The sequence below is a fragment of the Corythoichthys intestinalis genome, chromosome 5 (genome assembly GCF_030265065.1).
Source record: "Corythoichthys intestinalis isolate RoL2023-P3 chromosome 5, ASM3026506v1, whole genome shotgun sequence".
In the NCBI taxonomy this organism is placed as follows: Eukaryota; Metazoa; Chordata; class Actinopteri; order Syngnathiformes; family Syngnathidae; genus Corythoichthys; species Corythoichthys intestinalis.
Genome location: NC_080399.1, coordinates 33,622,349 through 33,649,821, shown reverse-complemented (window position 1 = coordinate 33,649,821; position 27,473 = coordinate 33,622,349). Strand labels below are relative to the sequence as shown.

At 38.5% G+C, this 27,473-nt stretch overlaps 1 protein-coding gene across 2 annotated transcripts; it reads left to right on the top strand.

Moving 5' to 3' along the window:
• The first annotated feature begins 1,226 nt into the window (after positions 1–1,226).
• Positions 1,227–27,395, top strand: LOC130916750 (aquaporin-9-like). Of its 2 annotated transcripts, XM_057837700.1 has the most exons (6): positions 1,227–2,325; positions 4,871–4,997; positions 6,681–6,818; positions 17,633–17,751; positions 22,312–22,529; positions 23,261–27,395. In XM_057837700.1, the coding sequence occupies exons 1-6, from the start codon at positions 2,248–2,250 to the stop codon at positions 23,475–23,477; spliced, it is 897 nt and encodes a 298-aa protein (XP_057693683.1). In that variant the 5' UTR covers positions 1,227–2,247; the 3' UTR covers positions 23,478–27,395. The 2 variants fall into 2 exon arrangements, with proteins under 2 accessions (XP_057693683.1, XP_057693684.1); XM_057837701.1 differs by lacking the exon at positions 6,681–6,818.
• Positions 27,396–27,473: the final 78 nt, after the last annotated feature.

Genomic DNA, 27,473 nt, shown 5'->3' with positions numbered 1-27,473 from the left:
ATGCTAATGCCAAAGCGAACGCTATAGTAACACTACAAGTTACATTTAGTGTGTGATGATCACTCAACACAGATCCTTAGATCTTTTGTGAAACACCTGACATGTGTTTCACAAAAGGCAAGTCTGGAGCCTGGAGGACACCGGTGAGTAAGGGTGTGTGCTGGGCACCGCATGTCCAATGAGGAACACGACCAAACACTGCTTGGATGCGTGCTAACAACACATACGATAAGAAAATGTCACGCACTTATAATGGAAACTATGGCCAATTTTTTTCTTGTTCTCGTCTCATCAGATAAAAACAGGCATACGTCCCGTTGTTTTATTCTTCCAAGACGTGTTTTTAGCTCATCATCGTCAAGTCATCGTCATGAAAAAAAGTGTTCGTCGACGAAATATTTTTGTTATGGTCATCGTTGATGAAAACAACATTGCTTCCAACTAATGCAGGGGTCCCCAAACTATTTTCTGTGAGGGCCACATGACTTTTCCCTTCTCTGATGAGGGGCCAGGGTTAATACAATCCAGCCTCATGTTTTAGTAAGTTACTTGCAGAATTTAATATTGAAAGCAATCTTGTGAGGTGGATAATGGACTTTTTAACAAATAGAACACAAAGAGTTAGAGTAAACGGTTGTCTGTCTGAAAGATGCGTCTCTTCTACTGGCTCCCCTCAGGGTTGTGTACTCTCACCCTTACTATTCATCCTTTCCACAAATGATTGCAGGAGTCAGTATAGAAATAGACACATCCTGAAATATGCTGATGATACCGTCATTATCAGTTTACTGCAGAAACATGAATCCCAGCATGGGCCTGTGGTAGACGAGTTTGTTAGTTTGTGTGACAGATCTTTTCTCCAACTCAACACCTCAAAAACTAAGGATATGTGTATAGATTTTAGGAAAAAACAACCTGCTCGTCCTCAACCCACTCGTATAAAAGGTAGCAGTATAGAGGTGGTAGAGCAGTATAAATACTTGGGCACAGTGATAAGCAGTAAACTTAAATTCGAGGCAAATATAGAGACCATCTGCAAAAAGGGTCAACAACGACTGTACTTTCTAAGAAAGCTGAACTCTTTTAATGTTGATAAGGATATCTTTGTTTTATAAATCTTTTATTGAATCTGTTCTTACTTTTGCTTTTATTGCCTGGTATGGAGGTATCAGCCTGAAAGAGAAAAATGACATCAACCACATTGTTAGGTGGCTAGTAAGATAATAGGTTGTCCACAGGTCTCCTTAACTGATATTTATGAGAGGCAGGTTATGAGGAAGGCAAATGACATACTTGACTGTGCAGATCACCCCCTTCATTGTTCATTTGAGGTTCTCCCTTCAGGCAGGAGATTCAGAGTCCCTTGTTTTAAGTCCAACAGGACAAAGAACTCCTTTTTACCAAGTGCGATTAGGCTGCTAAATTTGCACAATTCTTGGACCGAGAGGCGAAGCTGTTCATAGCATTTTTTAAAATTGTGGTCTTTGTTATTTTATGTGTATGTGTTATCTGTTGTTGTGTATCTGTGTGCTCACCTGCTGTAAGATAAGTTTCCCCTCCTTAGGGGACAATAAACTTGAACTTGAACAGGGTCAGTTTGTAACAGAAAAAGTGTGACGATTGCAGGAGTGCCTAAATGTTAAAAATTATTGTTTTTCAGAAAGCCACAATCAAATAACCCTTTCTGGATTCTTCACGGAACAAAAGTAAATAAAATGAAAATAATAATATAATATAATAATAATAAATAATAATAACACTATTAATTAAATTGATAATAACCAAATAACCCTCTCTGAGTTCTTCACAGAAAAAGGCCAGGAATTAAATAATACTATTGAGAAAAAAAAAAATCAAAATGCTCTCTGGTATTGTTCAGGGGGCTGGACCAAATGTGGAGGCGGGCCGGATAACTAATGAAACATTTGCTATGATACTTCAAAACATGTAGTTTCTAAACCTTTATGTACTGCCAAAAACGGGGAAATAAAAACACGGCTTGCTTAAGAGGTTGTCTTTCCATATAGTTGTATCATTCATACAGGCAGTCACGACACAATAGCATCCACACGTGTCATTCACTGTGCCTGGAAACTGTGATGTTTGCACGAGCGGATCAATTCTGTCCACTGAATGGCTGAATTTAGGCAGAGATGACTGACATAACATCCACTCCGCTGAAGTTAATGCAGCAGGCACTTTTATCACAGTCAGCACAGAGGAACCTTGAAACAACACCAGAAAAGGATGAGGAAACACTGTGCGATCAAACATGGAATATTCAAGGAATTCCTGGCAGAATTCCTCGGGACCTTTGTTTTGGTTGTAAGTAAAATTTTGCTTTTATAACCTGTTCAAGATGTTACTTGAAATGTTTTTTTTTTTTTCTTCCTTTGAAATTGCACGCTTGCTTACCACTTCATTAGGCCTTTTCAATACAACAGAAGAAATATGAAACATTCTTTTAATGCACAGTGAAGAAAATTTGTATTTGAACACCCTCCTATTTTGTAAGTTCTCCCACTTAGAAATCTTGGAGGAGTCATTCTAAAAAGAAAAATCCAGACATCACAATGCATGATTTTTTTAAAACAATTTATTTGTGTGATACAGCTGCAAATAACTATTTGAACACCCGTCTATCAGCTGGAATTCTGACCGTGAAAGACCTGTAAGTCCGCCTATTAAAAGTCCACTTCCACTCCATGTATTATCCTGAATCAGATGCCCTTGTTTGAGGTCGATAGCAGCATAAAGACACCTGTCCACCCCATACAATCAGTAAGACTCAAACTTGTAACATGGTCAAGACCAAAGAGCTGTCCAAAGACGCCAGAGACAAAATTGTTCACCTCCACGAGGCTGGAAAGTGCTACGGAGCAATTGCCAAGCAGTTTGGTGAAAAAAAGTCCACTGTTGGAGCAATCATTAGAAAATGGATAAAGCTAAACATGACAGTCAATCTCAACTGCATTGGATCCCCATGTAAGATATCACTTCGTGGGGTCTCAATGATCCTAAGACAGGAGAGGAATCAGCCCAGAACTACACGACAGGAGTTACCATGACCTGAAAAGAGCTGGGACCACCGTTTTCAAGGTTACTGTTGGTAATACACTAAGACGTCATGGTTTGAAATCATGCATGGCACGGAAGGTTCCCTAAACCAGCACATGTCAAGGCCCGTCTTCAGTTTGCCTATGACCATTTGGAGGATGTCATGGGAGCAAGTTTTGTGGTCAGATGAGAGTGAAATAGAATGTTTTGGTCATAATTCCACTAACCGTGTCTGGAGGGGAAATTATGATGAAAACTATCACAAGAACATCATCCCTACTGTGAAGCTTGGGGGTGGTAGCATCATGCTTTGGCGGTGTTTTTCTCTGCCTAGGACAGGACAAGTGCAGTGTATTAAAGAGAGGATGACTGGGGTCTTGTGTTGTGAGATTTTGGGGAACAACCTCCTTCCTTCAATCAGAGTATTGAAGATGGGTCGTACCTGGGTCTTCCAATCTGACAATGACCCGAAGCACACAGCCAGGAAAACCAAGGAGTGACACCGTAAGAAGCATATCAAGGTTCTAGCATGGCCTAGCCGATATCCAGACCGAAACTCAATAGAAACCTTTGGAGGATCTCAAACTCCATGGTTCTCAATGACAGCGCAGAAATCTGACTGATGGGTGGGCCAAGATCCCTCATGCACATAGGCGGAATTTGACTTTTGGGGCAGGGGGGGCACAACATGTTGATGACCCCGAATCGCAGTGTCAGCAATGAAATTAACTTACAACATTATTTATAATAATAAGTTGACAATGAACATTTTTTGTTTCCCATCATTCTTGAGGTGAATTCTAAATCAGGCTGCTTAGGCAATACTTTTCGCCAAGATCGTCAACCATTGAATATGGTACGTCCGCTGTTGTCGTGCCAATGTAGTTACCCCAGTCAAAAATTGTGTCTCCTGGACGGAGCCATATGGAGGTAGATTTGTGTCTTGATTACTGAATTAAAAAAAGCTGCTTCAATTAAAAAAGTTGCTTTAATCAAAATATATATTTTCAATTTAAAAAAAAAAAGTCGCTTCAATAGAAAAAAAAAAAATCTGTTTGAATGTAAATCTAAATTCGAAACAAAAAAATGCATGTGAATGCTATTTTTCTTTGATTTAATTTTTTTTTTGATTGTAGTCATTTTTTTTTTTTTTTTGGACAGAAACAACTTTTTTGATTGAAGTAATGTTGATTTGTGTTTGGGCCAAATTTTGGCTAGGACGTTTTTGTCTTTATTATTCAATCAAAAAATAAGCTGCTTCAAAAAAATACATTTTCAAAAAGAATCACTTCAATCAAAAAAAAGAAAAATTTCCAATTATAGAAAACGTTTTGAATGCGAAAGAATATTTGAGATTTAAAAATTTGCATTTGAACACTCAAGTTTTCATTGAAAAAGTTTCATTTGATTGAAGCAATTCTTTTGTTTGGCCCATATTATGTGTCTAATCATTCATACCCAAAAAAAAGTTTTAAAAAATGCTCCTGCAGCGTGTACCACATATTAACATTCATTTTCTCAGGTGTTCAAATACTTATTTGCTGCTGTATCACACAAATAAATCGTTTAAAAAAATCATACATTGTGATGTCTGGATTTTTCTTTTTAGATTATCTCTCACAGTGAACATACACTGACTAGGAAAATTTCGAACCCCTCCATGGTTTCTAAGTTGGAGAACTTGCAAAATAGCAGGGTGTTCAAATACTTTTTTCTTCACTGTAACTAGGAGGTCTAATTTGTGCCTAGTAAGCGTATGATGTGCATAATGATAATACATAAGGAAGCTGTATATTTCTACAATTTCTTTTAGTTGTTTGGCTGCGGCTCCGTTGCCCAAACTGTTCTGAGTCGAAACTCCTTGGGTGAGCCGCTCACCGTGCACATTGGCTTCTCCGTTGGACTGATGATGGCGGTTTACGTGGCCGGTGGGGTATCAGGTAAGTACAACTACGAAACGTTACTGTGGGGGGGAAAAGTACTACTGTAGTTGTTAGTCACGGAAATGGTTAATTCCTCCCGAGTGGGAACGTGCCACCGGGTCAATACGCGTGTGTTAGCCATTGATTTGGTAGGGCCAGGCCTAGCTCAACCTTTCCTGGGTCATACATAACCTGCGGCGCTGAATGTCCTGTGAGCATCGATCACCGGGCCACGTTTGTGACAGTCTCTTCGAAACGTGTTAGTCTGCCTTTTTAACTGCATGACCAAATGGCTTGATTAAGCCAGAATATTTTATGTGGTGATACAATATTTGTTAAACCTTTAAAGGGCAAGTGACTATTTCTGGTCAAAATTGGTCTCATAAAAACGTGGCGTCGACATAAGCGGATTTTAAGGGGAGGCCAGGGGGTCCAGGCCCCACCCCTGGTGGCCAAAAAGTGTCATTGCATGTAATTGATTAATTATTATTAATTATTATTATTATTATTAATTATTAATAATTTAGATATATAGAAGTTGTAAAGCAATAAAACTGCAAAAATGAATGAAATGAACAAAAAAAACTATTTTTATAATGGGTCGAAATTATTTTTCGAGCACCTTAGACAGTCATTTGCTTTGCATATAATTTTTTTTTTTTAATTATATATATATATATATATATGTATTAGGGCTGTCAAACGATATATATAAGATCCTTTAAATGATTTATTTCTTTGATTGAAATTTTTTTTTGTTTTTTTTTTAAGCAACTTTTTTAGGGATTGAATGATTTAGACACAAATATCCTACTCATAATATGGCCCAAACACAAAAAGAATTGCTTCAATCAAAGAATTTTTTTTCAATGAAAATGTAAGTGTTCAAATGCAAATTTTTCAATCTCAAATATTTTTTCGCATTCAAAAACCTTTTTCTATGATTGATTTTTTTTTCTTTTTTTGATTGAAGTGAATTTTCTTTTTGATTGAATAATGAGAAAAATGTCCAAACACAAATCAACATTACTTCAATCAAAAAGTTGCTTCTACAAAAAAAAACTTGACTTCAATCCAAGAAAATAAAAAATAAATAAATAAAAAATAATCAAAGAAAAATACCTTTCACATGCATTTTTTTGTTGTTTTTTGAGTTTCAAATTTATTTTTGCATTCAAACACCTTTTTTTTTGATTCATGCGACTTTTTTTGATTGAAAATATATTTTTTGGTTGAAGCAACTTTTTTTTTTTAATTGAATAATAAAGACACAAATCTCATAAAAATAAAATCAAAATTAACAAAACACAAATACACTTTAGTATTAATAAGACTTGAAACATTCCCTTTTTCTTGTTTTTAATAAATGAGAATAATTGCAGCTTAATTATTTGAAAGTTTAAAAAAAGCATAAATACCCGAAATTGAAATGAATAAGAATATTTTTTTCATGTTTTTTTTTTAAATAATCAACTTTTAAACCAATAGGCGTCCAATTTTTTTTAAAGCTGGCTGTGAATGCTTTTAGTCCCATTGGCGGCGCTAGATGTCAAAATCCATTTTGACTGGGAGGACTAGCACCCATCAATCCAGTCAAAATGGAGAGCTGTCAATGGCAGCCAAAGAGTTAAATGATTGCCATATAAAGGGGTTACACCCCTTACCAGGAGAATCATTCTGGCCTCTTGTCCTCCATTCCAGGGGGCCACGTGAACCCTGCGGTCTCCCTGGCTATGGTCATCCTTGGCAAACTGAAGATTTGGAAGTTTCCTCTCTACATCATCGCTCAGTTTCTCGGTGCGTTTGCAGGAGCTGCTGCAGTATTTGGATTATACTACGGTGAGCATACAAGCAATTTTGTCATGTCTATATCAGACACGTACTAGGTATTGCATGAGGGAAAAAAGCCACCTCACCCCCCCCCCCCCCGCCCCCCCCCCAAAAATGTGGGTAAAGTGTCCACTCCTGTTCAGCTGCTTTGACACAGAGAATCTGAGTGTCTTTATAAACTGAACAGTCTTAACGTGCAAGATGGAAGTATGATGTGATCCCTCACTACTTCGCGCTTCAAACTACGTGCCCTCGGTCCATCTCGGATTTTTTTCAATTAAAAAAATAAGTAAATAAATACAGATGAGCTGTCTTCGATCTCGATCTCGCAGTCTTACTCTCCGTCCTGCTGCTTTTCGTGGTCAGGCAGTGCACTGGAATTGCGTATTAAAGTTAACCATGATTGACAGATTTTAGGGTTTGATCTTGCCAGGGATGTTTGGAAGCCGAAACTTCAAAACGCCACATACGTAAATCATCGTTTAGCTTGTTAAATAGGTGCTGTGGCAACTCATTGTGTGTGAGCAGCTTAAGCAGATTTGAGTGGACTCACTCCATGAAGCATTTAATAAAGACAAGCATTTTTCTACTTCATTCTTGTTTAAAAATTGTTGTTTACAGCTTCAAAATTAATTAATCGTAATGAATCGCAGTTCAAACCATCTATAAAATATGCCATATTTTTCTGTAAATCATTGTTGGAATGGAAAGATAAGACAGAAGACAGATATGTACATTCAACATACGGTACATAAGTACTATATTTGTTTTTATAACAATAAATCAACAAGATGACATTAACATTAGTAACATTCTGTTAAAGCGATCCATGGATTGAAAGACTTGTAGTTCTTAAAAGATAAATGTTAGTACAAGTTATAGAAATTTTATATTAAAACCCCTCTTAATATTTTCGTTTGAATAAAATTTGTAAAATTTTCAATCAAAAAATAAACTAGTAGTTCGCCATTGTTGATGTCAATAATGACACAATGCTCATGGTGCACAAACCCATAAAATCAGTCGCACCCAAGCGCCAGCAGAGGGCGACAAAACACCAAAAAACACAAGTAACAAATGGACATTACACTGTGCTGACATTTTAATCTGTTTGAGCGGGGCATGTGCGTTAAATGCGTCAAATATTTTAACGTGATTAATTAAAAAATTAATTACCACCCGTTAACGAGATAATTTTGAAAGGCCTTGTTTAAAACGTATAATTATTTAATTTGAAGTGCTTCAAACCCATTTATTAATATATATACACTACCGTTCAAATGTTTGGGGTCGCTTTGACCCCAAACTTATGAACCGTAGTGTATCATATGGGATTTTTCATTATGTACCATCCGGTTCAAAAGTCATCATAAAGCAGTACATTTCTCGGCGCTCATAAATAAGATTAACGTTACTTTAACTCGCTCACGTAACGTTATCCCTGCGGAGGGCTAGGTTTCTATTCATTGTGACCACTGTCGATGCATGGCTAACTCTTACATACAGGCTTTATTTAATCTGTGAAAACAGCGCTGTAGAGTGATTAGGGTGTAAAACAAAAACATAATAATGCTAACTGTCAATTTTAGCTCAGTAGTCATTGCTGGATAAAACACCAAGTAGCACTGGTGCCTTATGTGCTCCAATACAGCACAGAATTTATTTTGAACACTGCAAAAACTCAAAATCCTATCAGGACTTACAGTTTAAACTAACTTAAAATTTAACTAGAACTTATAGCTTGACACAAGTGGAAATTCAATTGAAACACGTTGGAAAAACACCTAACTTTTAAGTCATGTGTATTATCAAGCGTAAATAAAGACATTGATTGACTGAAAATGGTTCAATATTACATGAAATGTCTTGTTTTCCCAGCTACATGTATAATTGCGCTTTACCTAAAAAAAAAAAAAGGTTTTATCCGAATTTTCAGTCGATTACTCGATTACTAAAATATTCGATAGCTGCAGCCCGAGTTATGACGTAGATATTCGTGACTGATTAAAGACACCATTTTGTTCATTGTGATGTAATTTTTTTTTGTTTTAGTTTTTCAGTTAGTTTAAAATATGCGAGTGAATAATTTTTTTAAAGTCGTTTTTTTATTTTTAAATAAATATTTACAATCACTCAGTCAATTAATGATTCTAAGCTAAAAATGACAGACATTTTGAATAATAAGTACACTTACCTTCTTTTTTTTGGGCTGGGTTGAAACAAAAGCTGTTCCGCGACGTCTGTAAACGGGCTTCCAGGGTAAAACGGACAAATTAAAAATAGTTTGGGGGCTTAATACGCCATGAATCTGCTATGGCAGCATATAAACATAATAATCTATCAAACACAACAGTTCTTTTTGCTTAAAATACAGCAGTTTGTTTTAAAGATGGTTGCAAGAGCAGGAACTGCTTTTTCAGCCTTGTCTGTGTTTTCTGCCATATACATATATATACACTACCGTTCAAAAGTTTGGGGTCGCTTTGATTTTTTTTTTAAATTATACTTTCGGGGGGAAAAAAGTGAAAAAAAACGTCTTATAGGTATCTGTTTCCAATGCTAAATCTGAAAAAACACATTGAGCAGCAGACTAAAAAAAAAAAAACTTATCACGGTGGGTTCTTAAACGCGAAAAACGAGTGATCACTGTACTCCTACTGTGGTTGTTCATGTTGTTTTATTCATTAGGAGAAAGCAGCAGACATGAAGAGGTTTTGGGGAGAGAGAAAAGAAGATAGAAAAGGAGAAAAGCAAACAAAAATACACACCGCACCCTTTCTTAACCTTTTACAGGGCAATTGACAATTTTTGGTAATCAAAAAAAGATATTCTCCGTGAAGACTTTTAAATTTGATTTTTTTTTTTTTTTTTTTTACTGTTTTTATCCTTTTTAAAAATTGAAATCATAAGTAGAGAAGACAATCTGTACTGATTTTCCCTTTGCAGTTTTTGTATTAATTCAAAAATGCAAAAACTAAATAAAGTTTTAAAAATATAAATAAGGAATTAGAATACTGAGAGAGCAGACTTAAATCTAAGCAGCCAAATTGAACGCATCATCATATTCGGTAGAGTGGGCACTCATTACTTTCTCTCTTCTCATTATACAATCTTCCCTTCCCAAATTTGCGTTAAATCAACTAATCCGTTTTCAAGTTATTGCAAAATTCTTTTTCTGACCTTTTTGACCTGTGGCCTCTCCACCCCCAAATTTAATTACCTCTTCCGTTTCGTATGTATTACAAACGAATCCTACAAGTTTCATGAAAATCCTTTTATTCATTCTTGACATGGCTATATCAAACAATCTTAACCAAATACTTTGTGTAAGCTCCACCTACCGATGGAGGGAACTATTTAACAGTTAACAAATATTTTAATGCTAACTCGCTAGATGCCATTCAGTTCAAGACGTGTAATTTATTTACACAACACGACCAGTGAAGAGAGAATACGGGAAGCGGATTTGAAGAAATTTAAATTGGACAAAACAGCAGTGAACAACAGAACACGTAAGGTCCGCTTGAGAAAATAAAAGTACTGTATACATATAAAAAACTAGCGCCGTCAAAATTATCGCGTTTATGAGCAGTAATTTTTTTAATTAATCACGTTAAAATATTTGACGCAATTAACGCACATGCCCCGCTCAAACAGATTAAAATGACAGCACAGTGTCATGTGCACTTGTTACTTGTGTTTTTTTAAGTTTTGTCGCCCTCTTCTGGCGCTTGGGTGCGACTGATTTTATGGGTTTCCGCACCATGAGAATTGTGTAATTATTGACATTGACAATGGCAAGCTACTAGTTTATTTTTTGATTGAAAATTTTACAAATTTTATTAAAACGAAAACATTAAGAGGGGTTTTAATATAAAATTTCTATAACTTGTACTAACATTTATCTTTTAAGAACTACAAGTCTTTCTATCCATGGATCGCTTCAACAGAATGTTAATGTTAATGCCATCTTGTTGATTTATTGTAATAATAAACAAATACAGTTCTTATGTACAGTATGTTGAATGTATATATCTGTCTTGTGTCTTATCTTTCTATTCCAACAAAAATTTACAGAAAAATATGGCATATTTTATAGATGGTTTGAATTGCAATTAATTGCGATTAATTAATCTTTAAGCTGTGATTAACTCGATTAAAAATTTTAATCGTTTGACAGCCCTATAAAAAAACAACAACAATTTCATCACAGGATCAAACGGCATTGGAGATTATCATGCTTTACTCAGGCCATGTCTACACCTAGCAGGGATTTTTAAAACTGAGGTCCAGAAATAAATAATTCCTTCCACACCAGCACCTTTGTAGAAAAAAAAAGCTTCCACAGCCAACTGCATTCATTCGTTTTTTTAGTACATTCATAACAATGCGCGAAAAATAATTATCCATAATACTCTCATCCTTCACATGTGCAAGAGTTCTAAAACCCACTGAGAAAGATCTAAACCCACTGTGAAGGTCTACGTTTACTTCAAATGTAAACATTGGTCAGATGTGTGACATAGAAACAAAGTTTGCCGCAGTCAGTGACGTTTCTACAGATAAATCTTCGGTTATCAGTGTCCACATGATGGCGCTACAAACGCAGAATTCGCTCATCTTCACTTTGGATGGAGTTTTAAGAACCTTCATTTTCAATGCCCAAAATGTGCGTGTGCGTGTGGATGATAGACCAAACCGTAGAAAAAGTTCTTATTGCCAAATACCCTGCTATGTGTAGACATAGCTTTATTCACTCCCAAAATACAGTGGTATGAAAAAGTATCGGAACCTTGTGGAATTTCTTACATTTCTGCATAAAATCACCATCAAATGTGATCTAATCTTTGTCAAAATCACACAGATGAAAAAAAGTGCTTTAACTAAAACCACCCACCCATTTATAGGTTTTCATATTTTAATGAGGATAGTATGCAAACAATGAAAGAAAGGGGGAAAATAAGTAAGTGAACCACCACATTTAATATTTTGTGCCCCACCACCCCCACCCTTTGGCAGAAATAACTTCAACCAGACACTTCCTGTAGCTGCAGATCAGTCTGGACTAATCTTGGCCCATTCTTCTCTACAAAACTGCTGTAGTTCAGTCAGATTCCTGGGATATCTGGCATAAATCACTGTCTTTAGGTCACAGAATCTCAATTGGGTTCAAGTCTGGACTTTGACTAGTCCACTCCGGAACGTATACTTTTTTTCTTCTGAAACCATTCTGAAGTTGATTTACTTTGGTGTTTTGGATCATTGTCTTGTTGCAGCATCCATCCTTTTTTAGGTTCAACTGTCTGACAGACGGCCTCAGATTTTTCTAAAAAACACCCTGATAAACTTTGGAATTCATTCTTCCATTAATGATTAAAGGTGTCCAGGCCCTGGAAAACAGCCCCAAATCATGATGCTCCCTCCACCATGCTTTATGCTTTTGGGAGAGAAGCAACAGTGGCAAACTCTCTCCATTTGTAGACAACTTCTCTGACTGTCGATTGATGAACATCCAGACTTTTAGAGATGGTTTTGTATTCTTTCCCAGCTTTATACAAATCAACAATCCATGATTGCAGGTCTTCAGACAGCTCTTTTGACCGAGCCATGATGCATATCAGACAATGCTTCTCATCAAGATAATTCTTGCTAGGTGTGTATTTTATAGTGGAAAGGGCAGATTTAATCCTTTCATCAGTGATTGGGCACACACCTGACTTAAATTGTTTGGTAAAAATTGGTTTTAATTGCTCTTCGAGTCTCCTTAGGCAGAGGGTTCACTCATGTATTTTTCGCCCTTCTGTCTTTGTTTGAATGCTATCTGCATTAAAATATGAAAACCTGTAAATGTTTGGGTGGTTTTAGTTAAAGCAGACACTGTTTTTTCATCTGTGTGATTTTGACAAAGGTCAGATCACATTTGATGGTGATTTTATGCAGAAATGTGAGAAATTCCAAAAGGTTCAGATACTTTTTCATACCACTGTAGATTGGACACCTTGGGCCATCAACGGCAGCCAATGAGTTCAATGAGTGCCCTACATAAGGTTAAGCCCAACGACTAAATTAGTTTTCAGTTTAGTTTTCATTTAGTATCCTAAATGATATTCGTCGGAATACCGATGCAGGCAAATCATCTGTTCTGTTAGTATTGGATCTCAGCGCCGCATTCGACACGGTTGATCACAACATACTACTCAGCAGATTGGAACAGTGGGTAGGGCTTACTGACACTATTCTTCAGTGGTTCACATCCTATTTACATGATAGGGATTTCTTTGTGTCAATCGGAAACCATCAGTCAGAACAAACCAAATTCACGTGTGGAGTCCCTCAAGGGTCAATTCTTGGACCACTCTTATTTAACATCTATATGCTTCCTATAGCTCAGATAATGGAACACATCTCCTATCACGCCTATGCAGATGACACACAACTGTACATTTCTGTGTCCCCACATGATTATAGTCCCTTAGTCTCCCTGAGTAAATGCATTCATCAAATCAATGAATGGATGTGCCAGAATTTTCTCCAGTTAAATGTGGAGAAGACAGAAGTGACCATTTTTGGGCCAAAAAAGGAAAGGTCAAAGATAAGCAGCCAACTTAGCACAATGTCACTTACAGCTACAAATCAAGTCAGAAACCTTGGCGTAATTATTGACCCAGACCTAATATTTGATAGCTATCTAAAGTTCGTCACTAAATCTGCTTATTACCACCTAAAAAATATAACCAGAATTAAGGCGCTTCTGACTCAACAAGACACGGAAAAACTTATGCATGCATTCATTTTCAGCAGATTGGACTATTGCAACGGTATATTTACAGGTCTTGATAAAAAATCAGTCAGGAAGCTGCAGCTAGTACAGAATGCTGCAGCCAGAGTCCTCACAAATACAAGGAAGCTGGACCACATTACACCGGTTTTGAAATCGTTACACTGGCTTCCAGTGAGTCAAAGGATAGACTATAAAATACTACTGCTCGTCTACAAAACACTTAATGGCCTTGGACCAAAATACATGCTTGATTTGTTAGTTTCCTATGAGACATCTAGACCCCTAAGGTCGTCTGGAACCGGTCTCCTGCATGTTCCAAGAACAAGAACCAAGCAGCGTGAGGCAGCATTTAGTTATTATGCTCCTCACCTCTGGAACAAGTTACCTGAACGTCTGAAGTATGCTCAAACTGTTACTTTTAAATCAGGGCTAAAAACGCTTTTGTTTAGCACTGCATATCCATAACTGTCTATATATTTTAATCTACTTGCTTTCTATTCCTCTTGTGCTTATCTCCATTGCTGATTTCAATTATTATTAGTAGTAGTAGTTATCGTTTTATTTTTATTTATTTATTTTTATTCTATTTGTAATTAAATGCGATTTTTATGTATAATTTTATTTCCGATTTTGATTGTCTGGGTTTTTACGTTGTATTGATTTAAATGTGATTTTTGTGATCTTCATGTGATGTAAAGCACTTTGAATTGCGTTGTGTTGAATTGTGCTATATAAATAAATTTGCCTTGCCTTGCCTTCACAGAACAGAATACGTCCAATAGTACCTTGATTTATCGAGTTGGAATTTACTATTTTCTATCATACTTTAAGCACAAACTATTTTTAGAAAGTTGAATGTAAGAAGTGGCAGAGTGTCGAGTGAGAACTGTATGAATCCCCACCAAGCCCGTCGACAAGGGGGGGCAACCGGGTATGTTGGACCATGTGGGCCCCTGAGTGACCCTTAATTTATTTTATTTTACATTCACATATTTTCTTTTTGGCGGCACGGTGGCTGAGTGGTTAGCACGTCTGCCTCACAGTTCTGAGATCAAAGGTTCAATCCCGGGCTTCGGCCTTCCTGTGTGGAGTTTGCATGTTCTCCCCGTGCCTGCGTGGGTTTCCTCCGGGAACTCCGGTTTCCTCCCACATCCCAAAAACATGCATGGTAGGCTGATTGAAAACTCTAAATTGTCCGTAGGTATGAGTGTGCGCGTGAATGGTTGTATGTCTCCTTGTGCCCTGCAATTGGCTGGCAACCAGTTCAGGGTGTCCCCTGCCTACTGCCCGTAGTTGGCTGGGATAGGCTCCAGCACCTCCGCGACCCTCGTGAGGAAAAGCGGCATGGAAAATGAATGAATGAATATTTTCTTTTTATTTAAATTATTGTCTGATTAAATATTTTGTTCTACTCAATATATACGTAAAAACCTTAACATACCGTAAAAAGACTTTTTGAACACCAAATTCATTTTTATAAAGAAAATAATTACAGTACATCAGAAACAAATGATTATAACAATATATTTGAGAGAAAAAGCATGTTATTTTGCCTCATTCAAATCTTAATATCTGAACATTTAAATATGTAAAGTGCAATCACATTCGTAAATGAATGGCTTCCAGTTTTTGAAATGTAAAAAGAACAATCTATTGTGATAAAACAACAAAGTTGCAATGACTGCATTAAGCATCAAAGTGAAGTCTAACTAACTGTAGTCTTGAAACAAATCTGAATAAGGAAAAAGATTGCAATAAAATATTGCAAACTGGTTAAACTTGAGAGAAGCTGAGATCTGTCATGACAGAACATCGCTTCAATGATATCTGGCGCCATCTAGCGTCATGAATGGGTATAATGTCTAGACTGCGAATACAAGATGACCCCCTCTTTTTCAGTCTTATTTCAATGCAAAAAACAATGTCTTATATTCGGGCCAATACGGTATTAGATATTTTTAGAAATTTTTTTCGGGTTTTTTTTTTTTTTTTTTTTTTTTTTGCACAACACACCCCGCACCCCCAAATAAATGACTTTGCTGTCAAAAAAATATCGGTGCATCACTGTTTGAGGGCTTGATAGCCCCAAGGGTGTGGAGGGGGCAGGCACAGGATGTTTAGTTATACTGTTTTGTTGCTTAGCAGTCAGGCATCTCACTCTCAGTTGTATTGTATTGTATGTAGCCTACAGTGGGGCAAATAAGTATTTAGTCAACCACCAATTGTGCAAGTTCTCCTACTTGAAAAGATTAGAGAGGCCTGTAATTGTCAACATGGGTAAACCTCAACCATGAGAGACAGAATGTGGGAAAAAAACAGAAAATAACATTGTTTGATTTTTAAAGAATTCCAAATTAGAGTGGAAAATAAATATTTGGTCACCTACAAACAAGCAAGTTTTCTGGCTGTCAAAGAGGTCTAACTTCTTCTAACGAGGTCTAATGAGGCTCCACTCGTCACCTGTATTAATGGCACCTGTTTTAACTCATTATTGGTATAAAAGACACCTGTCCACAACTCATGCAGCACACTCCAAACTCCACTATGGCCAAGACCAAAGAGCTTTCGAAGGACACCAGAGACAAAATTGTAGACCTGCACCAGGCTGGGAAGACTGAATCTGCAATAGGTAAAACGCTTGGTGTAAAGAAATCAACTGTGGGAGCAATTATTAGAAAATGGAAGACATACAAGGCCACTGATAATCTCCCTCGATCTGGGGCTCCATGCAAGATCTCACCCCGTGGTGTCAAAATGATAACAAGAACGGTGAGAAAAAATCCCAGAACCACACGGGGGGACCTAGTGAATGACCTACAGAGAGCTGGGACCACAGTAACAAAGGCTACTATCAGTAACACAACGCGCCGCCAGGGATTCAAATCCTGCACTGCCAGACGTGTCCCCCTGCTGAAGAAAGTACACGTCCTGGCTCGTCTGCGGTTTGCTAGAGAGCATTTGGATGATCCAGAAGAGGACTGGGAGAATGTGTTATGGTCAGATGAAACCAAAATAGAACTTTATGGTAGAAACACAGGTTCTTGTGTTTGGAGGAGAAAGAATACTGAATTGCACCATACCCACTGTGAAGCATGGGGGTGGAAACATCATGCTTTGGGGCTGTTTTTCTGCAAAGGGACCAGGGCGACTGATCTGTGTAAAGGAAAGAAGGAATGGGGTCATGTATCGAGAGATTTTGAGTGAAAATGTCCTTCCATCAGCAAGGGCATTGAAGATGAGACGTGGCTGGGTCTTTCGGCATGACAATGATCCCAAACACACAGCCAGGGCAACAAAGGAGTGGCTTCGTAAGAAGCATTTCAAGGTCCTGGAGTGGCCTAGCCAGTCTTCAGATCTCAACCCCATAGAAAATCTGTGGAGGGAGTTGAAAGTCCATGTTTCCCAACGACAGCCCCAAAACATCACTGCTCTAGAGGAGATCTGCATGGAGGAAAGGGCCAAAATACCAGCAACAGTGTGAAAAGCTTGTGAAGAGTTACAGAAAACGTTTGGCCTCCGTTATTGCCAACAAAGGGTACATAACAAAGTATTGAGATGAACTTTTGGTATTGACCAAATATTTATTTTCCACCATAATTTGCAAATATTCTTTGCAATTATACAATGAAATATACAATTCTTTAAAAATCAAACAATGTGATTTTCTGTTTTTTTTTTCCTCCACATTCTGTCTGTCATGGTTGAGGTTTACCCATGTTGACAATTACAGGCCTCTCTAATATTTTCAAGTGGGAGAACTTGCACAATTAGTGGTTGGCTAAATACTTATTTGCCCCACTGTACATGGGACAATAGATGGAAATTGTTTTGTTTATATTGTGTCACATCACATTACGGTCTGTTAAATTTAACTGTCCATCTCAAATAATTTGAAAATTTACACTGTCATTGCATGCAAAGCATTAAAAGAACTGCGTATGTTGTCGTGACAAGCCGGTGGCAGGGGTGGGGTGGGGGTGTCCTATAATGGTCTCTTGTCCCCGGGCCCCTGCAAGTGTATTGACAGCCCTGATCCCCACAGATGCTTTCATGGACTTCACCAGTGGGATTCTGTCGGTGACGGGAATCAATGCGACCGGTCACATATTCGCATCCTACCCGGCGAGGCACCTGTCCATTCTTGGAGGATTTATCGACCAGGTGAATTCAGATCACAATGGCCCAATCACCTCCTTATTATGTTCTTAATCCCAGTCAGGCTCAAAATCCCACAAAAGCTCCAAAATGTCGGTAATGCAAATTGATTGGCCCAATCATTGATTGATCTAGGAACAACCCCCTCTTTTGTTTTGCTTGGTTTTGGGGTTTAATGACCCGTTTCCTGGTGCTCACCGGAAGGTCAGATCTATATGAACACCATGTCCAGTCTGTTAACTTGGTGCACTGATCCAAAAGTAACACACTGGGGTCAGAAAGTGTTGAAAACCACAAGTAAACCACTCATTTCAGTTTAGATACATTGCTACTAGTTTGCATGGATACAATAACAATAGAGGTTTCTAGGGCCTCACTAACATTTGTTTGTCTGTTTGGTTGAGTGAATCACTTTTTTATTATATTTTAATTAAGTAGATAGGAGTTTAAAAATGTGAACAGATTAAAGATGTGTTTAAAGGTTCCTTTTACGTAGTGATTGGCAAATGAAACCTTATGAAGCATCAAGGCTATCTTTTTGTATCAAAAATGTTTTGAGGTTTTGGGGCTTCACTGTGAGGAATTAACAGCAAACTTCTTTTTGTAGAATGAAATTACAGCAGCGTCATAATTTGACGAAAGCACTCGCACAAAACATAGTTTCAAATCGGAAACTATGCAATAAAAACTCAAACTCAATGTACAAGATGCATGTTTGTATCTTGATATACTTATGCTTAACCTACCGTGAGGTGGCTTCTATCACTTTTTGTAAAGCTTAAAAATTAGATATCATGTATAAGCCATTTGTTCATGTTTGTATCTTGATATACTTATGCTTAACCTACCGTGAGGTGGCTTCTATCACTTTTTGTAAAGCTTAAAAATTAGATATCATGTATAAGCCATTTGTTCATGACTGGATGCGACCTGCTCCCCAAAAGAGTGGAAAAATTTACCGTTTGAATGTTTCAATGAGTTAAACTGATGAGCTACACTAGCACATGAGATGTATATCGCAATTTGTATACGTACAGAGGGGCAAATAAGTATTTAGTCAACCACTAATTGTGCAAGTTCTCCCTCTTGAAAATATTAGGGAGGCCTGTGATTGTCAACATGGGTAAACCTCTACCATGAGAGACAGAATGTGGGGAAAAAAAAACAGAAAATCACATTGTTTGATTTTTAAAGAATTTATTTCCAAATTAGTGGAAAATAAGTATTTGGTCACCTACAAACAAGCAAAATTTCTGGCTGTCAAAGAGGTCTAACTTCTTCTAACAAGGTCTAACGAGGCTCCACTTGTTACCTGTATTAATGGCACCTGTTTTAACTCATTATCGGTATAAAAGACACCTGTCCACAATCTCAGTCAGTCACACTCCAAACTCCACTATGGCCAAGACCAAAGAGCTGTCGAAGGACACCAGAGACAAAATTGTAGACCTGCACCAGGCTGGGATCTGCAATAGGTAAAACGCTTGGTCTAAAGAAATCAACTGTGGGAGCAATTATTAGAAAACGGAAGACATACAAGACCACTGATAATCTCCCTCGATCTGGGGCTCCATGCAAGATCTCACCTCACCGTGGCATCAAAATGATAACAAGAACAGTGAGCAAAAATCCCAGAACCACACAGGAGGACCTAGTGAATGACCTACAGAGAGCTGGGACCACAGTAACAAAGGCTACTATCAGTAACACAAAGCGCCACCAGGGACTCAAATCCTGCACTGCCAGACGTGTCCCCCTGCTGAAGAAAGTACACATCCAGGCCCGTCTGCGGTTCGCTAGAGAGCATTTGGATGATTCAGAAGAGGACTGGGAGAATGTGTTATGGTCAGATGAAACCAAAATAGAACTTTTTGGTAGAAACACAGGTTTTCGTGTTTGGAGGAGAAAGAATACTGAATTGCATTCAAAGAACACCACACCCACTGTGAAGCATGGGAGTGGAAACGTCATGCTTTGGGGCTGTTTTTCTGCAAAGAGACCAGGACGACTGATTTGTGTAAAGGAAAGAATGAATGGGGCCATGTATCGAGAGATTTTGAGTGAAAATCTCCTTCCATCAGCAAAGGCATTGAAGATGAGACGAGGCTGGCTCTTTCAGCATGACAATGATCCCAAACACACAGCCAGGGCAACAAAGGAGTGGCTTTGTAAGAAGCATTTCAAGGTCCTGGAGTGGCCGAGCCAGTCTCCAGATCTCAACCCCAGAGAAAATCTGTGGAGGGAGTTGAAAGTCCGTGTTGCCCAACGACAGCCCCAAAACATCACTTCTCTAGCGGAGATCTGCATGGAGGAATGGGCCAAAATACCAGCAACAGTGTGTGAAAAGCTTGTGAAGAGTTACAGAAAACGTTTGGCCTCCGTTATTTCCCACAAAGGGTACATAACAAAGTATTGAGATGAACTTTTGTTATTGACCAAATACTTATTTTCCACCATGATTTGCAAATAAATTCTTTAAAAATCAAACAATGTGATTTTCTGTTTTTTTTTCCCACATTCTGTCTCTCATGGTTGAGGTTTACTCATGTTGACAATTACAGGCCTCTCTAATATTTTCAGTTGGGAGAACTTACACAATTAGTGGTTGACCAAATACTTAATTGCCCCACTGTATGTCTTGTAGATCCTCAAATATATCCAAGATTTTCACCCGTTTTGTAGATCCACAGATATATCCAAGATTTTCACATATATTTTCGAGATCCACAATTATATCTGTGATTTTCATTTTTTGAAATCCACAAATATATCCTCGAAATCAGCATGATTTTTTTTTTTTTTTAAATGTTTTGCATGCACTTATCATGACTTGACATTTTTAAGTATTTGATTTTGCTTGTGAATTGTTGGAGCTGTGTTTGTGGACAGCGAACGCGCACGTTCATTTTTGAGGCAAACGTCAGTACGTCACTCGATGTTAGACCAAGATTTTCTCACACACAACAAGCTGAGAATTTTCACGTGTGGCAAAACAACTCCACCTCCACCTGATAGGTGGTAGTATTGGGCGCATAGAGTATGAAAATATGATTCCTAAACTTCAAGAACTATCAAGACGGTCCATGTACCTTTTGGCCATTTGTTTTTTCTTCTAATTTTGGAAGACAAAAGAAGGGAAATGAGCCCAATTCTGTTTTTTCTTTTTATGAGTGTTAGCAAAAAAAAAAAAAAAAACAGAATGAACTGTCTCCCATTTCATGATGAAAACATGTGTGAATCGCGAATGTGCTTGTGTGTGAATATTTGACCGTTTCTTGTTATGTTTGTCTCAAAAATAAATGCACACGGCCGCTGATTCTCAAATACAGGTCGAATTTTTGCAAACAATAATTCCATGATAAGTGCACGCACGATATAAAAAAAAAATACATGTGGATTTTGAGGATATATTTGTGGATTTTAAAAAACACGTGAAAATCACGAACATAATTGTGGATCTCGAAAATACATGTGAAAATCTTGGCTATATTTGTGGATCTCGAAAACATATGTGTGAATCACCTAAGCCCCAGTAGAAGGCATGAAAACGCCAGAAAAACAGCACTACCAAATGCATACTGGCCCAAAACAGATAATGAAAAACCGATGTCAATATTATCCGATATCATTTTAAAATGTTTTTATTTTCCGATATTTTCAGCTACTAGGGTTGTTCCGATCATGTTTTTTTGCTCCCGATCCGATCCTGATCGTTAGAGTTTGAGTATCTGCCGATCCCGATATTTCCCGATCCGATTGCTTTTTTTTTTTTGCTCCTGATTCAATTCCAATCATTCCTGATAATTTTTCCCGATCATATACATTTTGGCAATGCATTAAAAAAAAAATGAATAAAACTCAATTCAATTGCTCCAAGTATCTTTTTTTATCGTCCAACATTAAATTGTTCCACTGCTTTGGATCAAAACAAAGCTTATCAGCACTGTGCCATAAAATATGTAAACAATAAAAATGTTAAATAAACAGTTTTTTTCGGTGCCACACTTTGTGAGTGCGACAATAAATGGCAGAGGAGGATGTTTGTTGTTATTACGAACCAATCTTTAAACCAAAACTAAAGACTCTGGATGAGTGTAAGACATTTTGTCTGTAACGTTAAATACAATTAGAAAACGATTTAATAAAATATATATATATATATATATATATATATATATATATATTTAAAAAAGGCATGTCCGATATTTTTTTGCCGATTCCGATACTTTGAAAATGACGTGATCGGACCCGATCGATCGGGACATCTCTATTGGCTACCCGATCGGACAACCCTAGTCATTAAAATCTGAATCAGCAAATCTATGTTTTTACAAAAAGTCCAAATATCAAACGAGTTTGTGATTTTTAGTCCACATTGGGATAGAAATAAACATAATAGCCAGGAATGACTCAAATGAGGAATGGCCCAAATTTATACTTTAAAAGGTATAAAATTAGTAAATATGTAGTGTAACACGAACAAACAAAATATAATATTTGGAAAAGCAATATTGAGATTCCTTGAATAGAATTTGCAGAACTTGAACATGGTCTTTCTCCCTGCAGGTGGTGGGCACCGGCATGCTGGTTTTGTGCATCTTAGCCATCATTGATGGCGGAAACATTGGTGCCCCCAAAGGTGTTGAGCCCCTGGCTATCGGACTGATCATCATGGCCATCGGTGTGTCTATGGGACTCAACTGTGGCTACCCCTTAAACCCTGCCAGGGACCTCGGACCACGACTTTTCACCGCCGTGGCAGGATGGGGGATGGAGGTTTTCAGGTGACTGCATTTGTGATGTCACAACAATGGTGACTCAAGAGCGACCACGTTTTTTAGTTTTTGAGACTGGAACTACCGTTCAAAAGAAATGTCTTAAATGGTCTCATTCGGGAAAAAAAAGAGCATACTATAAATAAAAATGTAAACCAAGCATGCGGCCATATATAGAAATCCTATATTAATGTCCACCATCAAGCACATGCAAACTGGTTAGTGAAAAACAAACATTCATTCATTCATTCATTTTCCATGCCGCTTTTTCCTCACGAGGGTCGCGGAGGTGCTGGAGCCTATCCCAGCTAACTCGGGGCAGTAGGCAGGGGACACCCTGAACTGGTTGCCAGCCAATTGCAGGGCACAAGGAGACATACAAACATTCACGCACACACTCACACCTACGGACAATTTAGAGTGTTCAATCAGCCTACCATGCATGTTTTTGGGATGTGGGAGGAAACCCACGCAGGCACGGGGAGAACATGCAAACTCCACACTGGAAGGCCGAAGCCCGGGATTGAACCCTTGATCTTAGAACTGTGAGGCAGACGTGCTAACCACTCAGCCACCGTGCCGAAAAACAAACCTATCAATTGAAATAAATGATTGGGCAACAAGCGTCGTTACCTCATTATATAAGGTCACATGCATGCAACAGATGCGATCAATTGTCGTAGTTGTTGTTGATCTATCACCCGCTTCAAAAATATTACCTAACGTATATTTCTATGCAGCACGGCAGACTACTGGTGGTGGATCCCTGTGGCGGGTCCTATGGTTGGGGCCGTGGTGGCGGCCGTCCTGTACTACTTGCTTATTGAACTTCACCATCCACGCTGCGAAGCCGAGAAGCCACAGGAGGATGGGGCCGAGGAGGAGGAGGAGGAAGAAGATGAGGAGGACGAGGACTGCAGTATGAAGGACAAATACGAGATGATCACCATGAGTTAAACTCAGTGGCATTTGCTACTATGACACAAATATAGAAGCAATCTATATCAGCCATCAGCTACAGTGGGGCAAATAAATATTTAGTCAACCACTAATTGTGCAAGTTCTCCCACTTGAAAATATTAGAGAGGCCTGTAATTGTCAACATGGGTAAACCTCAACCATGAGAGACAGAATGTGGATTAAAAAAAACAGAAAATAACATTGTTTGATTTTTAAATAATTTATTTGCAAATCATGGTGGAAAATAAGTATTTGGTCAATACCAAAAGTTCATCTCAATACTTTATGTACCCTATGTTGGCAATAACGGAGGCCAAACGTTTTCTGTAACTCTTCACAAGCTTTTCACACACTGTTGCTGGTATTTTGGCCCATTCCTCCATGCAGATCTCCTCTAGAGCAGTGATGTTTTGGGGCTGTCATTGGGCAACGCCGACTTTCAACTCCCTCCACAGATTTTGTATGGGGTTGAGATCTGGAGACTGGCTAGGCCACTCCAGGACCTTGAAATGCTTCTAACGAAGCCACTCCTTTGTTGCCCTGGCTGTGTGTTTGGGATCATTGTCATGCTGAAAGACCCAGCCACGTCTCATCTTCAATGCCCTTGCTGATGGAAGGAGATTTTCACTCAAAATCTCTCGATACATGGCCCCATTCATTCTTTCCTTGACACCAGACATGTCCAAAGTCTGGCCCGGGTGCCAAATGCGGCCCTTGGTCAAATTTCATCCGGCCCCCAGCCTCTGTCATAAAATAACATCTGGCCCGCACACAGATTTAATAAATTGGTCAGCAGTACTGCAACCAGCATATGAAGTAGCTTACACACGAAATGCTGCTCCTCATTTACCCACTAAAAGGCAGCAGCACTTTAACCCTTTATTGCCAAATGTATCACATTTGATACACCTAAAATTTCATAATTTTCTGACTAATTTAGAATTTTGACATTTCTTTTTGGAAAAAAAAAAAATATGGATGCAAGTCAACACATGCATCTGCAGGTTCCATGAGAAAAAAAACCATGATTTAGTATTGGTTATAGACATTAGAGCGCTTATTACACATATTCATTTTGACTTTTCTTTTCATAAATTTGAAAAAAGGTTTCATTAGGACCTTATTTTTCAAATTTTGGGATTCTCTGATAATTGCTTCATGTTGCAGGTATTTAAGGGCTAAGCAACATTACTACGTGTGACCCTCTACTTCCAATTTTCTAAGATGGTGACATTCAACAAAAAAAGTTGACTGTGACGCCGACGCTTCAAGGATGGATGGAAATTGGACTATTTCTTCACCAAAATACGCAACAACTGTGTCTTGCCTCATTTGCAAAGTGACAGTCGCTGTTTTTAAAGATTTCAATGAGGCGATGTTACCAAACAAGACACGCTCACATGTACGACAACATTACAGGGAAAATACGCAGCGAGAAATTGAAGCAACTTGAAGCTAGTTTAATTTTACAGCAGTAGTATTTCGCAAGAGCCCGAGAGTCGAAAGAGAACGCCGCAAAGGCTAGTTGCGAGATTGTTGAAATTATTCATTAAAAAGATAATAAAGCAAATGTGACACACTGAATTTTTTGCCTAAATATACTGTTCTATGTAAAGGACGTCAGCCACGGTCGGCCCCCCACATTTTTACCAAGCCAAATCTGGTCCCCTTTGCAAAAAGTTTGGACACCCCTGCTTTACACAGATCAGTCGTCCTGGTCCCTTTGCAGAAAAACAGCCCCAAAGCATGATGTTTCCACCCCCCATGCTTCACAATGGGTATGGCTTTCTTCGGATGCAATTCAGTATTCTTTCTCCTCCAAACACGAGAACCTGTGTTTCTACCAAAAAGTTCTATTTAGGTTTCATCTGACCATAACACATTCTCCCAGTCCTCTTCTGGATCATCCAAATGCTCTCTAGCGAATCACAAACGGACCTGGATGTCTACTTTCTCCAGCAGGGGGACACGTCTGGCAGTTCAGGATTTGAGTCCCTGACGGCGCATTGTGTTACCAAAAGTAGCCTTTGTTACTGTGGTCCCAGCTCTCTGTAGGTCATTCACTAGGTCCCCCCGTGAGGTTTTGGGATTTTTGCTCACCGTTCTTGTTATCATTTTGACGCCACGGGGTGAGATCCAGCATGGAGCCCCAGATCGAGGGAGATTATCAGTGGTCTTGTATGTCTTCCATTTTCTAATAATTGCTCCCACAGTTGATTTCTTTACACCAAGCGTTTTACCTATTGCACATTCAGTCTTCCCAGCCTGGTGCAAGTCTACAATGTTGTCTCTGGTGTCCTTCGACAGCTCTTTGGTCTTGGCCATAGTGGAGTTTGGAGTGTGACTAACTGAGGTTGTGGACAGGTGTTTTTTATACCGGTAATGAGTTAAAACAGGTGCCATTAATACAGGTAACGAGTGGAGCCTAGTTAGACCTCGTTAGAAGAAGACCTCTTTGACAGCCAGAAATCTTGCTTGTTTGTAGGTGACCAAATACTTATTTTCCACTCTAATTTGGAAATAAATTCTTTAAAAATCAAACAATGTGATTTTTTTTTTTTTTTCTCCATATTCTTTACCCATGTTGACAATTACAGGCTTCTCTAATCTTTTCAAGTAGGAAAACTTGCACAATTGGTGGCTTACTAAATACTTACAGTTGTGGTCAAAAGTTTACATACACTTGTGAAGAGCATAATGTCATGGCTCTCTTGAGTTTCCAGTTATTTCTACAACTCTGATTTTTCTCTGATAGAGTGATTGGAACAGATACTTCTTTGTCACAAAAAACATTCATGAAGTTTGGTTCTTTTATGACTTTGTTATGGGTGAACAGAAAAAAGTGATCAAATCTGCTGGGTCAAAAATATACATACAGCAGCGCTAATATTTGGTAACATGTCCCTTGGCCATTTTCACTTCAATTAGGCGCTTTTGGCAAGCTTCTGGTTGAATCTTTGACCACTCCTCTTGACAGAATTGGTGCAGTTCAGTTAAATTTGATGGCTCTCTGACATGAACTTGTTTCTTCAGCATTGTCCACAAGTTCTCAGTGGGGTTTAAGTCAGGACTTTGGGAAGGCCATTCGAAAACCTTAATTCTAGCCTGATTTAGCCATTCCATTACCACTTTTGATGTGTGTTTGGGGTCTTTGTCCTGTTGGAACAGCCAACTGCGCCCAAGACCCAATCTTCGGGCTGATGACGTTAGGTTATCTTGAAGAATTTGAAGGTAATCCTCTTTCTTCATTATCCCATTTACTCTCTGTAAAGCACCAGTTCCATTGGCAGCAAAACAGCCCCACAGCATAATACTACCACCACCGTGCTTGACGGTAGGTATGGTGTACTTGGGGTTAAAGGCCTCACCTTTTCTCCTCCAAACATATTGCTGGGCATTGTGGCCAAACAGCTCAATTTTGTTTTTGTCTGACCACAGAGCCTTCCTCCAGAAGGTCTTATCTTTGTCCATGTGATCAGCAGCAAACTTCAGTCGAGCCTTAAGGTGCCGCTTTTGGAGCAAGGGTTTCCTTCTTGCACAGCAGCCTCTCAGTCCATGGAGTTGCAAAACACGCTTGACTGTGGACACTGACACCTGTGTTCCAGCAGCGTCTAATTCCTGGCAGATCTGCTTTTTGGTGATTCTCAGTTGAATCTTCACCCTCCTGACCAATTTTCTCTCAGCAGCAGGTGATAGCTGGTGTTTTCTTCCTGATCGTGGCAGTGACAAAACAGTGCCATGCACTTTATACTTACAAACAACTGTTTGCACTGTTGCTCTTGGGACCTGCAGCTGCTTTGAAATGGCTCCAAGTAACTTTCCTGACTTGTTCAAGTCAATGATTTGCTTTTTCAGATCCATGTATGTATATTTTTGACCCAGCAGATTTGATCACTTTTTCTGTTAACCCATAATAAAGTCATAAAAGAACCAAACTTCATGAATGTTTTTTGTGACAAAGAAGTATCTGTTCCAATCACTCTATCGGAGAAA